Source organism: Sphaeramia orbicularis, chromosome 3 (assembly GCF_902148855.1).
Source record: "Sphaeramia orbicularis chromosome 3, fSphaOr1.1, whole genome shotgun sequence".
In the NCBI taxonomy this organism is placed as follows: domain Eukaryota; kingdom Metazoa; phylum Chordata; class Actinopteri; order Kurtiformes; family Apogonidae; genus Sphaeramia; species Sphaeramia orbicularis.
This window is the reverse complement of record NC_043959.1, coordinates 49,390,608-49,405,841: the sequence shown is the minus strand read 5'-3', so window position 1 is coordinate 49,405,841 and position 15,234 is coordinate 49,390,608. Positions and strand designations below refer to the sequence as shown.

The window sequence follows — 15,234 nt, the reverse complement described above, 5'->3', positions numbered from 1 at the left end:
TTGTCCCAGTGTGGATATATTTGTTCACAGTCTGCACATATCATGTCTCACAGGGCATAAAAAGGGACATAATAATTTCTCCCCATGTTGCAAGAAACACACAACACACAAAATATATATTCTTACTTAAATGTCAAAATACCACACTGAAAGTAAGATTGAAGAAATGAAAGTCATGTATGTGACTGTTATGCTAATAAGTATAATACAATCTATCCAACATAAACTGTGTACAGATGAAGTAATGTGTGGGTAACATGACAGATTTGATGGTAGTTGAGGTGGAGTGTTTGCGTATGGTACCTGCAGATTGACCTCAGCCTCGTAGAAAGTGAGGCAGGAACAGTAGTGTCGGTCTGAGTCGATATCTGTCAGCACGACTGTGAAGAAGGTGGGTACTTTCCTCTCTCTGGACAACCTCCAACCTCCAGGCTGGCAGAACTGTAAACATAAAAACACCATGGCATGAGGATTGAGCACAAACTATGTAACAAGGTCAGATAGACTATACACAATGTGTGACTGAGGCATGAAGACACATATGTTGCAGCATCTGTATGAGTGACGAGGGTAATGTAGTTAAAAGCACACAAGACTTAAATGAGAGTTTAATGTGGATGAAAGTGTATTCTATGAATTATTTATTATGCATTTATGTACTCTTTGTTTATTATTCAGTACAACAGTACAATTTATTTTTTACTATGGACTGTGCAATGTTAGAGTAAATTAATATAATCAATCCCAAACCTAAATTTGGTCAATTTACACTTAACAAGAGGACAAAAATAAACTTGATTAAAAAAAAAAAATTACTGAAATTACTGAATTATTATTTATTATTACTGAAATTACCCCCCCTCCACCCCCTCGAGAAACAGATTTAACCTTTAAAAACCTAGAACTATTTTTGTAGTAACTTCCAAAGTGAGTAGCTTTGACGTAGCGTTTCCAAAGTGATTCATCCCTAGTTATTATTTTTTGCTCTGTATTTTTTCAGTAAAAAGCAAAAATTTTCCAATATTTCATTTACTGACCATGTAGAAGTTCATAAAAGCTTAGAGTAAATGCAAAGATTATTATTTAAAAACATATCAAACTCGATAACTTTTTCAGCAAAATATGATTAACTCAACATACATACATGCACCTATAATCCCTGTTTTTGTCAAACTATGAGTGTTCTACTACTCTATCAGTGTTGCAGAGAATTACAGTGTTTCCATGTTCACTATGGCGCTTCTGAAAATCCAAATTAGACACATTTCAGGAAACTGAAAAGCTGAGAAACTGCATTTTACCCAAATTATTAACACGTATTGATAGGTTTTTAGATCAGTAGATTAGTTTACTCTTTGTTAATTACAGACAAAGGAATATATAATGCTTATTTTTCATTTCTCAAATGCTCAAAGGTTACGATATTCCCTGAAACTCGCTGCTGGAAACTAACCTAATAGATAAAGGGGGAGGGAATAATAGTATTTGAGCCACTCTTCTCCAAATGCCACCCTGGAGACAGGATGTCCCATTTAAGGCCAAATTACAGTACATCTGTGCATCAGAGCGGGAAATGGCACATAGAGTGTTTACTCTCTTTGGAAGTCATCAGCGAAGGTGCCAGACAGAGCGGCCTGAGCTCATTACCTGCCTGATCATAAAAGGAAACATCAAACAATGGAAAAATACTGAAAGACACGGTTATGGAGTTACCGTAACGTACATAACAGTATAGAGTGAATAACGTACCATCATAAAACACCATATGTTACAAAAGGTGGCAAAGGCCATCAATTTAAACAGACTTCCTGAATAGAGATGTTTCTATTCTGAATGTTTGTTTTAAAGATTTAGCATTAAAGTTAGTAATCTGAGAAACAAGTGTGTAAAACAGCTCTTACAAAATCTTCCTGGAATAACATATTATTTAGATTTCCTAATGCTCTGTTTATCAAAGACTCACACAAATCAACTATTTGCGATGCCTGACAAAATAAGCCACAATAATAAAAAGCATCTCAAACACATTCTAAGTCTCAGGGCAACAGTGTGAGTCATAGCCAATTCTGACACGAAACATATGCTAAATGTGGGGAAAAAAACAAGCTTATTTTAGATACTATGTTTGGTAACACAGATGCAGTTTATAATCAGGAAACAGATATCGGAGGCAAATACCTTAAAATTTCAAGGTCGTGTCATACCAAATGATGAAAATATGTTAGTATTATATATGTATTCAAAGGGGATTAATGATAGGGATATGCAAAAAAACAGCGGGGAGGGGGCAGAGATGAGAGGCCAAATCTGGGAAGCAGGCGGGCATTTGGTCACAGAGTCAAGTGTTTGTGTCTGCGCTCTGTGTTTTTGCTGGAGGCCCCCACTGGGCTGGCTCTGAAACAGTGTTTAGACTGCTCCTCAGGGGTTACATGGGGAGGGGATCACCGGACACATGGAGGAAGAGGGGAGTGAGGGTAAAGGAGTGCTGGGTGAGGGTCAAACAGATGGACAGATGGATAGGTGGATCTGTGCAGGGTAAAAAACAAATACACCTGCAAGGTATGGACTCTGGAGCAGGAAAAAAGGAGGCGAGACACTGAAGGGGAAGAGGAGAGAGGAGAGGAAAGCAAAGAGTGAAAGAGAGGAAAAGGGGGTTTGTTGGCCTGGACCAGGATGCCACCATCTTCTAGCAGATACAATAGCCTGCAGGAAATCTGTTAAAGCTGCATTGTGGTGAGTGTGTGTTCGCTGATACACACTCAGTCCAGACAGGACCCAAGGACAAGTGCAGATAACTGTGATCCTGTCCTAAAGTATTCCAACAATGCCATTCATTGTTGTTGAAAAAAAGAGATAAACACCTTTGGGACTGCATTCCTCCAAAGATCACAGGAGATATAACATCCTGTCTGTGTGTGTGTGTGTGTGTGTGTGTGTGTGTGTGTACGTGTGCATATATTGTACGTGTCATGGGAGTGTATTCCTAAGAGAGGTTGACATGCTCGGAGCATGAAAAGGAACGGTGAGGAGAGGTTTAATTGACTTCCCTAATATTTAATCAGTATTTCCTTGAAGCTGTTATCTTGCCTACAGGTCTGCAGAGAAACACTTGGAAGTTTGGAACAACTTCAAAGACACTTTGGGGAGTTTCGCGAAATTCTCGACAGTCAGCGAACATTACATCAAGACACTTTGTTGACATCACTGTATGCACAACTCATGACTGTGGAATGCCACTTGCCATGTGATTTCGTGTTTGAACAACATCAATATGCGTATTAACAAGCATTTTCTATGCCTCAACACATTACATTTTGGCATGTAAACACAATAATACTCAATGTTTAAACTTGCTTTTCTGGTTGTGGCCAATAACAGCAGAGGTGTACGAACTCATACAGCATGACGATGAATACATCAGTGATGTCAAATTATAGTGTAAGGCAGTACATTGTGCGTAGTTGTAGATGCAATTACTTTAAGTACACCTCGAAGGAAAGTAGTAACACCAATTTTAATCTACTTCCCGGTATTGAGGTGCATGAATAACTTAATTTTTAGCTTTGCTTCACTGTTATAAATGGAAACACTGCCTAAAGTTGTTGGAAAAACTTTAAAATCTGTCATTAAAATACAGCCATAAACAGAGAGCAATATCACACCATTCTGATGTAGTCCTATGAAGTTAAAGACAAGAATTAAAAGTGGATGACATCACAGAAAAACAGAAAAGGTCTTTCTGCAAATTCACTTGTATCCTGTTGTGTTGGTGTCATGACTGACACTGGGCAGGTTGCAGGGTAACAGCACAAATGAGCGAGCAACTGAAAGCAGTGAAAGCCTGACAGCATCAGATACTGGAAATAATATATGCTCAGCTATAGCATGATACCAGAATCCACTGTAATTCAACAGGTGCAAAGGTCGACTTGTTGGAAATGCAGCCTTTATACAGTACACACACACACACACACACACACACACACACACACACACACACACCCACACACACACACACACACTGTGGGAGATAGGACACCTCCTATTCCGAAATTAGATCTCAGTCAAGTGACAAAGGAACTCTGGGACACACTTGCTGCATTGATGTCAAAGCCGAGGAAAGCGCTGCCCTCCAGCTAAACTCTCACATCATGTGCTGTAGTCTGGCATGACCCACTCCCACACTGTGACACAGGATCTGCGGTCTGACCTGCTAAGCATCGTCACAGACCAGTGCTCAAGAAACAAAAAAAGCCATTTGAAAAAAAAAAGACCCAGCGGCTCACTTGCCAGAACAGGACAGAGCTGCCTTCTCATACTGTAATGAGACAGTTATGCTTGGTCAGGCCTGGCCCAGGCCAGATATAACTGGGGCAGAAGCCATTACTAAAGATGACTCAGGAAAAAGGAGAACGGTATATCATCCTTAACTTTGGATTTGTCTGATTAGATTCAGCTGAAACATGACTGGAAACACGTTTAGTGTGATTTGGTTCTAACCCCTTCATTTAAGATTTCAGTATTTGGGGAAACACAAACAGACTTGGTAGAGTCATAAAACCATGAGAGACTAGAAAGAGTTCCTGTTAACCACACATAAGCAAATACCGCAAATCCTTAAAGTGAGGATCTTTTTTCATGCTCTCACAAAATCCTTCTGTAATTTTTTCCTCCACAGCAATAAAATGTGTGCAAACTAAGCCATCTCCTGTGCTCTGATCATCATCAATGCTCCTCTTACTGGAATGTCACATGAAAGTGCTGTAAAAGAACCATGTAACTAAACAACAGTAGATATGAAAAGGAATAAATCATGAAACTGCAAAATCTTGAAAAGAGCAGGTGGTACTGAGAGGAAATGATGTTGACTGAAAAAATGAAAGAGACATCTTTAATCATTCAAACCACAATACAAAATTGTAGTGAACTGTAGACTGAGCCTACATGTTAAGCAACTGCCAAGACAATGTGGCCAGGAAAGCTTAGCAACAGATGTGCATGACATTGTATGGTCCCATCATCCTCTTCCCTATACCTTGTCCTCTTCCCATTCATTCGGAGGAGGCGCATGTCAGGAAGGCAAAACAATGACGGAAAGTAAAGTGTGAGGTGTCAAGGGCCAGAGAGGGACCAGCCGGGGGGTGAGAAGGTCAATGGCGTGCCGCCGACACAGCACTCCTGTTTTATCTGGTCCGCAGGATGAACAGCGGACAAAACAACTAGAGTTGGTTTGGCTCAAGCCAAGCGGTTTGGCACTCACATGCATACTTGTGTTCGTCTCTCAACGTTAGCGTAATTAACACAAGGAGCAACGTCAACAAAATGACCAAAACAGCAGTGTTGTCCAAATACTGTTTGGTGGCTGCGATGAGTTAAAGCTTCACGCTATCTAAAAGCGTTGCACTGAGGTGACTCTGCTTCTCCACTGTCACGACACCCCTGGATCCTCATTACAGATCTGTTATGCAACACCAGGCACATAAGGTTTATTTTAGAGTTAGGTATTTTTAGACTGTTGTGATGGACTGCAGTAATTCACAAAAAGACAGGTCAAATATTACAGGAAGAGTCATCTAGCAAATATTACAAATAGTACTGTACACAAAATTTCAGGCTTCATAACTACCATGTGTGTCGGAAATGATGTAAAATGTGTATTTTTAGAGCAATTCTTTATAATGCACAGCCCAGAGACAAGCTAATTTCTGCTGTTCTCCTCATATCCCAAACATCTCATGAAGATCTGTTCACTCCAGGGCAAATACTTTGGTTTATTTCGAAACACAATATAAATTAAAAACATATGGCCAATTCACGACATGCAACTTAAAAACAGATATACATAAAGAGGCCAATAGAAGACCCTTTATAAAATTAGACATTCCTCCTCTTAAATCAGTCCATGGTCAGATGAACTCATCCTGTTCCTACGAACTCCCTCCTTAAAGTAAAACTGAACTGCGCAAGTAAGAGAGGTCCCAAATATTTCACTGGTCTTTATTATGACTCTGGGTTTGTCAAAAATAATTAGCACCATATCCTTTAAGCATAAACATACTCAGTCATAGTTACAGGAAACATCCAGGGGATAGAAATTCCCTTTACAAATCCAAGGGCAGTCCAGGGATTTTTCCAATACTGTTCAATATCAAATCCCAGTAGAAAAAGCTGATATTAAAACCACTTGATTAATATCAACATAAGCATAAGCCAATGCATTTTTGAGGTGATGATACCCGTCATAACAGCAATCGGCTGAACTGTATGACGACTAAAGCAATCAGTGACATTTGCTAATGAAGCCTCTGCTCTTTCATGTGGAAACATGTCTGTTTATATTATGGGGTTAATCATAGAGTGTCCTCACACTGTACTTTTTTAACAATATTAAGCTCTGTTAAAGCCAAGTAACAACTGTACTTTCACACTTCATATGACAACACTAAACAGAAATCTAGCAACACACTGCAGAGTACTTTGCACAGTAACCCATTATGAATTTATCTAGTAGATAAGTGACAATGACTACTGAGTACAGGACATGTTGTGGTGCCTGAGGGAAGGCTGCCTCCATAAGCTCCAAAACCAAGTACATCTGAAACAAAAATAAAAAATTCCACTTAGCAGCCAGCTAGCTGTAAAACAATTACAGATGCATATGATTCCTCCCAGTCTCCACACGACAGGAAGCGTCATATCATACGCCAACAGACCATAACAACCTTCTTTGACTCTGCATTTGTGACAGCTGTGGTGAAAAACAAAACCATGAACTGTCAGGCTCAGGTCCTACCTGGCCACAACCCCCTGATATGATGTGGAAATGAAGGATGAGAACTTTTAGTAAAACTGAATATTTACAAAAGTTTACATAAATATTTGTGATATGACGGATCAGGCTCCATTACAGTTCAAAGCAGTGATGTCAGTACAGAGTACGGAGCCATGTATTACTATAAAAAACCTTAAAATAACACAATTTCCACAATTGCATAAGTGATTTCTTCACAAGCATAGACAGGTGTTGGTTTCCAGTCATTAGTCAGTGGCTATCCATCTTCCTTTCACTTTAATTTTCAAGTCCGTCCAAGCTATAGTTGTGCTAAATACAGTAGGTCATCTTTGCGCTTGAGTCTGTCTAGTATTTGACAAAGAGACAAGCTTATTTGGATTGGAGGCAGTATTTTTTTTTTTTGCTTTTTCTCAGCTGTCAACAGTCTGAACTACTTGTCACCACAGGTACCTATAAACATGGCACTCTACTTGCTTGTAAATTCAAGTATTGTAGCTTTTCATTGGGTGCTGTACTCATTTATCAAACATTGCTAATTTTATGAGTTCATTGCTACAGCTGACATTTACCAATATCAGCTGAGGCTTGGTAAACAAGGTTTTCTTTGTCATCTCCCAAAAAAAGGGGGGAAAAAACAACATCAAAACAGTGTTCTGAGCACACATGGAGTGATAAATGAAAGAGCAGCGTAAACAGCTTTGTCCTGAGGTACAAGATAAATACAATGGCTATCCTAGAGTCCTGGCCTTTACAGGGCTGTTAGATAATGGCTCAGAATGACCCAGCTCTGAAGCAGGTGCTTCCTCCACCGTCTTGTGAAGGCCCTGGCAGATTTACTCATTGTAAACCACTGTCTCTCTCATGTCCCATTGGAAAGGTCAGTTAAAATACAAAAAAAATTGATACATAGAGGGGTCTAATGAGGATTTACCATGAGTCTGTTTGGCACTTCACATATTAAACCCTGGTTTATTTGTTTCTAGTTGAAATAATTTCAATGTAGCATAAAACAATGGATGAGCCGATACCAAAAAGTTTAATTCATATAAAACCAAGTTATGATCATTGCATCATAGTGCAACCTTTATTTTTACTCTTCTTGGGTTTGTTCAGTGAGTTTTAGCAGCAGAGAAATAATACTTGTACTGTTGGATCTCCTTAGTGTTAGCTTAGCGGTGCATCTTTGTTGCATTAGTCTGTTCTTTTATGAAATACTTCATGACATACACTGGTCTCGGACAGTTGGCTTGTTTTTGATATTTGTCGAATTAAGTGCTGGTTATTTTTGCTTGTGCTCTGTTGTCCAAACACTGTTTTTCTGAGTAGCTATAGTTGGACCAGCTATTAGATGGTGAACTTGAAATTAAGTGAGAAATTCTGGACGGGATTTTATTTAATAGCTACATCACATTTCTGTACAGATTTTCAGGCATACAGGGTGGGGAAGCAAAATTTACAATATTTTGAGGCAGGGATTGAAAGACAGTGTATGACCAATTAGTTTATTGAAAGTCATGAGAATTTATTTGCCACAAGAAAATTTACATAATAGAAAATGTTTTTATTCTATGTGTCCTCCTTCTTTCTCAATAACTGCCTTCACACGCTTCCTGAAACTTGGGCAAGTGTTCCTCAAATATTCGGGTGACAACTTCTCCCATTCTTCTTTAATAGTATCTTCCAGACTTTGTCGTAATAGTTTTGCTCATAGTCATTCTCTTCTTTCCATTATAAACAGTCTTTATGGACACTCCAACTATTTTTGAAATCTCCTTTGGTGTGACGAGTGCATTCAGCAAATCACACAATCTTTGACGTTTGCTTTCCTGATTACTCATATGGGCAAAAGTTTCTGAAAAGGTATGGATAATAGTGTTAGGTATGATTATGACATCAATATATGTTTGGTTTCAAAACAATTGACGTAGTGCCTGCTGAGAAAAAACAACTAAATGTTCATTGTAAATTTTGCTTCCCCACCCTGTATATGCAAACATTTTTAGAGCTGGGCAGTTCTTGTGAACTAAAGACAATATATTACAAGAGGCAAACATATTGCATTCTGAATTTTTGTTGAGCAAGAAATATCTCCAGAGGAATGGTGTTGATTTTACAATTTTTCCACAACTGTCAGAAAGTAAAACCTCGAATCATTGACTTAATTCAATATACTACCTGTCCCCACAACATATAATGTAGTTTTCCTTAACCCGAACGTTGTATATTTGTTGTATTTTTACTGTACAAGTTTGGTTCAACATAAGTGGCATAATGGTAATCACTGATCCTGAGTTGACTCTATGTAAAAGTAACAAGTAACAAGATCCAGATAAAATAAAACAAAGGAAGTGGTTACACATCACTGGTTCCTAATAAACCTTTACTTCTTTACAATACACGCATGTGCAGAAGATTACATGAGCATTTTATTTGACTAGTTCCAATAAACAAGTAAAAAAAAAAGTAACTGATTGAAAAGGGGAAAAAATACAGTAGAGAATGGGCTAAGAGTATGAGCCCTATTACAAGCTCCCAGAGGCCAAACCCAAGGAGACTAATAAGAGTTGACAATCAACCAACATTGTCGTCTCATGCTCTTGCTATAAGGGCTAAAATTGTAGCTGAATGACAGCAGTGTAATGTATTATTGCACCATGTTATTATGCTGTCAGTGCCTGAGAGTTCCTGGCTATTTTAACCTTAGCTTTTCAAACATCAAGCCCAAGTTGACAACAGCTCCACTTCTGCAGAGTTAACACATTAGTTTTATATCTACTGTGACAACAAGGAAGGAACAATTACAGTAAAAAAAAAAATACTGACAAGTCACTCTGAAATAGTTTAACACTGACCACCACAACTGAAACTGGGCATACAGGCTGGTACGTTGCCATTATGTTGACATTTTTTCAGGTTTCTAGCAGACAGGACAATGATAATAAGAATGTGGATTCATAAACTACCAGTCAAATGCACAATAACTCTTGTTACATCATAAATTCTACATTACCACAAGGCTATTTTCTCATAAGTTAATACAAGCAGTTAGATAAATCTGAACCTCCTTTTATTGAGAAAAAGCTTTCAAAGTCAGACTACAACTGTCTATAACATAAATAAATTGGGGTTTTTCCATACCAGCTCTTGAAAAGACCCACCACAGAACATAAACTTTACAAACACAACATAAATCCCTCTGCAGTGCATTACAAGTAGAGAAGTGAACATTCAGTTATTTCGTTTGCATCACAATTCATATTACCCACACCTCTAACTAAAAATGTAGTATAGTGTAGGAAAAAAAAGGAGGTACTCTGAAACTTTTGACCAGTAGTGTATTTTTAGCCTTCAAGTTATGCCAGCAGCTACTGGTCTTTATATTAGTGGCAATCAGCACATATTTTCTAGCAATGATGGCATTCATTGGTAGTCAAGTGTTGGGATCTCTGGAGCCAGGCAGCTCTTCAGAAACAGTGGAAATATGCCGGATATACAGGACGGGGTATTCCAAAACACTGCCCCCATTCGTGGCCTCTAGTGCCCATTCGCCCACAATGGGTTTCAGAATTCAAGAAAGCCAATGTATATAAATAATAAAGACTGAAAGCCTCTCCAGAATTTCATCTAAAAGCCTGTGTATGTAAGTTCTGCAGCATTCTGTGGCTTCATTGCATCCTGTGTATTCCCATTTCCTGGTGAGCTCATAGTGCTTTTCAGTGTGGAAAGTCCTGCATGCTTGACAGCTCCAGCTTTGTTTCCTGATGTGTTTAGCTTCACTGGCACACGAATCATTGATTACTCATGTGTGGATCTTCCTGACAAACACATGATCCTATTCTCCCCCTGCCTGGAACAGCATCCTGCTATCTGGAATGCACTGTTTAGCTTTTCGCTCATAGTTTTACAAACATCATAAGACATCGACGTGCAGCGCGACATGTCAGGTTATGGTCATTTGAGTCAATCCATCAAGTCATGCAATTAAGCTGCATTCTTTCATCTGTCTGTGGCTTGGTGGGAAACCTAACACTGACTAACCAAGGCTGCTGATGATGAACAATGTTGTTAAGTTTGTCATGAATTGCTTATTGAAATTTCAAAGCCACATGAATGACTCCTCTCAACAACAGAGGTGAGTCTTTTTCCTCCCTGTATTGAGCCTGATTCTGCTCATTCTGGTGCCAGGCCATTAAGTACTTGTTTTCTGAGACAATGTGAATAAATAGGCTCCGATATTTGTGCCATAGCCCAGCCTTCATAACAACTCCCCCTCACGACAGCAGCCGTTTACACATTTTCTGAATAACTTGAGCATCCTTCCCGGACATTCAAGCCTGGTTCCTCATTACAGCAGAGATTTGAGGGAAAAAGGAGGTCAAGAAGTCAAAGATCTAGACGAGAGAAATGACCTAAATGTTTACAGTCTGTTCAAGTCAGATCAAATTCCTTCATTTGCGGAAGTTAGGCCCCAAGGGGCAACTTACTGTATGTCTACATATTATTGTCAGAAAGAAGAAAAACGTGAAAGTGTGAGGTGGGATGGGACAGAAATATGAAGAAGGGCTAACCACAAATTTAGAAATGTTTTCAGCTTGGCTTAATAACTGCTGTCTGACCCTAAATACTAAGAAAACTTTGTCTGTTTTTTGTCTTACAAACTCCAAGAACAACAACAAACTGCAACAGAATCCTTGAATTAGAGGAATCATTAGAATTAAAGGTGAACTCATTGGATAATAAAAAGAGAGAAATACACAACCTGGCCAAAGAAAAGTCAACACAGGAATTTTGTGTAAATCCAGGAGCTACATGGAGTATTTAGAGGTAAAGCCGAGATCCTTCCAATGAATTATTTCAGCAATGATTCATATTTCAGCTGCAACAGGTTCTTTAACCTGGAATGATGCAGTGAGTAGCGTGTTATACCTTAAACGACCATCAGTTTGATAAAGAGCGTAAAGACTGGACTGTGTTTCAATGTAAAAGGGTCATGTGGTCAGATGAGTCCAGACTGCCCCTTTTCCAGAGAAATGGGAGGATGAAGCTACTATCCATCATGCCTCGAACCTACAGTACAAACCTGTGGGGGCAGCGTTATGATCTGAAGCTGGTTCAGTTGGCCAGGTCTATGTTAAACACCGTTATGTGCCTAATAAATGAAAAAAAAAAAAAAATGTTGTGACATCAGATAGGCTTTATGTCACTGTAAATGCATCTGGCATTCAAAAGGTAAAGGGGGACCAGTGATATGTTATACATGTTCTATAATATGTAATATTATAGATGTGTCAGACTTTTGTTTTGCCAGGCTGTACTTCGATATCATCTTAGATTCTCAGTTACATTTTAAGAGACATGTTGAAAAAACACGTAAAATAATGAAGGCTAATCTGAACTGTTTTAGGATGAACCTAGGATGCACCACACTACATCAACAGCCAAGGATTTTCTTACATTTTTCATTGGTTCAGCTATCTGTTCTCAGGCCAACCGTTCCTACTTAGATCCACTGAATTTAAATAATCAGGCCAAATTATTGGCTATAATTAAAAAAAGATATCATCAATGCCACATTTATACAAATATAAATACAAATTTTTATATTTTTAGGTTAAGTTTTACCAATTTTATTGATCTTATTACATAATACTGGTATTTATATGTATAAATACACACGTTTGCATTACATAAATGAACTGCAAAGTTCCTACAGATCCACCAGTGCAACTTCATGTAGCAACAGTAAACTTCCATTATCTGAAACATCTTTTGCTCCAGAATCGGACATCATTTGCTGTGAAAGGAGCAAATGTCTGGATTATCTGACATCTGCTACAAACTTTCCCACTTTTAAGAGAGCCACTATATCCTGGTCTATTCAGCAACCTCCCTGTACTCATGTCTAATTTATGAGTAATGTGTTTTAAAGAGCTATACTATAGTCATACTTCATATTGTACTTTTTGATTCTGTAAAAACGCTTCTAGGGGCGAGTGTCACAAAGTAACATTTCCTATAAACTGCTGTTATCAGTGTATCTATGTACATGTGTCTGTCCCTATCAAAAACCACATAAATAATGCATAAATTATCATGACATATACGTTACAATAACTGCTGAGATGGAGCAAACATTAGTAATTACAGGCAATTATATTCAAGTGTATGTATTTATAGTACGTACGATAAACAACACTCTCATACTGAAGGAATGTCCTTATGACTGTCCATCATGTTAGTTCAGTTCATAGCACTAGACAACCCAAATTTGGGCAAATCAGTGGAGAAGACTGGGTGAAATTCTGAAGTGATGATGAAGCAGTAGTCTCCGTGTCTCCATTCAAGTATGACTGACTGACATTTTTACATGTATGAATGTCTAATTATGGCTGCAGCAAATGACCGGGATGGCATTCAGTGAGAGGAACAACAGTGCTTGCTTTGCTGACCAAGTAAAAAAAAAAAAAAAACCCACTGCGTGCAGGAGTAGACGAGCACAGAATTTCTATTGTTCAGTGTGGCAGAATCTCGCCCTAAGCCACAACAGAGACAGAGCAGAAGATAGGCTGAGACTCCCGCTGTTTTTAATGTCAAACACCTCAGGTTAAATACTACAAGCCTTTAAAGGTGAGAAAAGGTTGCCTTCAAGCTATGAAAACAAACTGAGAAATACTTCAGGGAAAGAAGACAAACGACAAATGGATGACAAAGGTTTTTTAATCCACAAAAAATCTATTTATCTGGATAAATGTCAACCTGAATGTGCTGAGCAGAGCATGTTTATTAGTGTCTAACCTAAAGAGCCAAACTAATAGGATCCGATCAGAGCTAAACTTTTTTAACAGCAGCAGAAGTATTAACAGTTTAATGTAGCTGTTAACCATAGCGTGCAAAAGTCAAGTATTAGGGATTGAGTAGGACACTGATTGATCTGTAAGCGAATTCATTGATAAAGATGTTTTGTTTTCTGCTGAGAGAAGGCAGGGGTAACGAGTCTGCTGACAGAATGATGTCTGCAGGCTACATGTAATGAACTGACCTTCATGTTTAACACTGAACTTTGTGGCACTGTGGAATGTGTTTGACCTCATGGGCATAGTTTTGAAGACATCCCTCTTCACTCAGCACACACGCAGAACACAAACTGAAGGCTAACCCAAGCAGAAACAAACAACTGTTTCCATTCCACTGTAGTTCATATTGTCATCTCCACAATTCAACGGTCTTCTGGATGAATACGGTTTTTCATAACAAATCCAATACTGTGGTCAGTTTGTTTTGTATAATGCAGGATTTTGGGGTTTACTAGTAGTGGGTTTTCTGTCTGGGAGGATATTACAATATACAATTTTAACACTGTATGAATTTTATAAAACAAGTGCATATGAACCCTAAACTTCATAACAGGTCACCTTTTATATTTTAGTAAATTAGAAACATATCCAAACATAGCTCAGCTACAATGAATTATCTTCATCTTGTTTATTCAAATAATATAAAGTTATTGTAGATCAAAGTGTAATATATTTGTATGAGTAAAATATGCATCCTGAAAATACTGTTGTGAATATTTAACATATAGACATTCAAACTAATTTGAATTTGTGGGATCAGTAATGTCTAATGTAATCTAATCTAATCAAGTTATATAACGGTCACTATTTCCTGTGTGTTCTATAGTTTCAGAACTGAACAGGAGATCAGGACGTTCTCTTTTGAGTACTTCCTCAACACGCTTTACAAGACGTAAACTGGATCAAAGTACTTCTACTTTGCCACAATACACAGCCAGGTATGATTGGGGCTAATGCAGAAAAAAAAAAAAAATTTACAACCGAGTTGGCAGACAAATCACAAAGACAATTTAAGACAGGATTTAGTCTGAGGAGTCCAAATAACTCAAATCAACTTGGACAGTTTTGAAAACATGATGTTTTACAATCTAGACTTAATCTTGTTTTAACAGAGTCTGTCAAACATAAAAAAATACTGATGACAATAAAAGTGTTTATCAGGAGCACAAAAAAAATGAAAAACTACGAGAAAGAGAGGAACAGTCAGGGACTCCTACGCTACATTCGCATTGCTAGTCTTAGTGCTCAACTCTGATTTACTGCTCAGATGTTTTTGTTTGGCTGTTTTATTTTTTGACGTTATTTTTTAAAATGTGGTAAATATCAAGTTCCATTGTGAACTGGTAATAATACTGGATTGTGGTACATACACAAATAGGAGGAGTTAGAAATGTTCAGATCATTCCATTCAGTAAAAGTACTAATACACAGTGAAAATACTCCACTACAATAAAGCTGTGCATTTAAAACTTAGTTTTAAGCTAAAATATGTAGTATTATCAATATTCATTTTGCAGCAAAAAGGTCCCTGCAGTGATTTACCATAACATATATCAACTGAACTACTTTTTAGTATGCAAGTGACTC

At 38.1% G+C, this 15,234-nt stretch overlaps 1 protein-coding gene across 2 annotated transcripts in view; it reads right to left on the bottom strand.

The window, feature by feature from the left end:
• The window catches only part of sbf2 (SET binding factor 2), a 113,357-nt gene that overhangs the window by 74,880 nt on the left and 23,243 nt on the right, over nucleotides 1-15,234 (bottom strand). For both annotated transcript variants that reach the window (XM_030130811.1, XM_030130812.1), the window contains exon 3: nucleotides 304-441. In XM_030130811.1, the coding sequence (XP_029986671.1) occupies nucleotides 304-441 (138 nt within the window). The remainder of the gene's footprint in view (nucleotides 1-303; nucleotides 442-15,234) is intronic.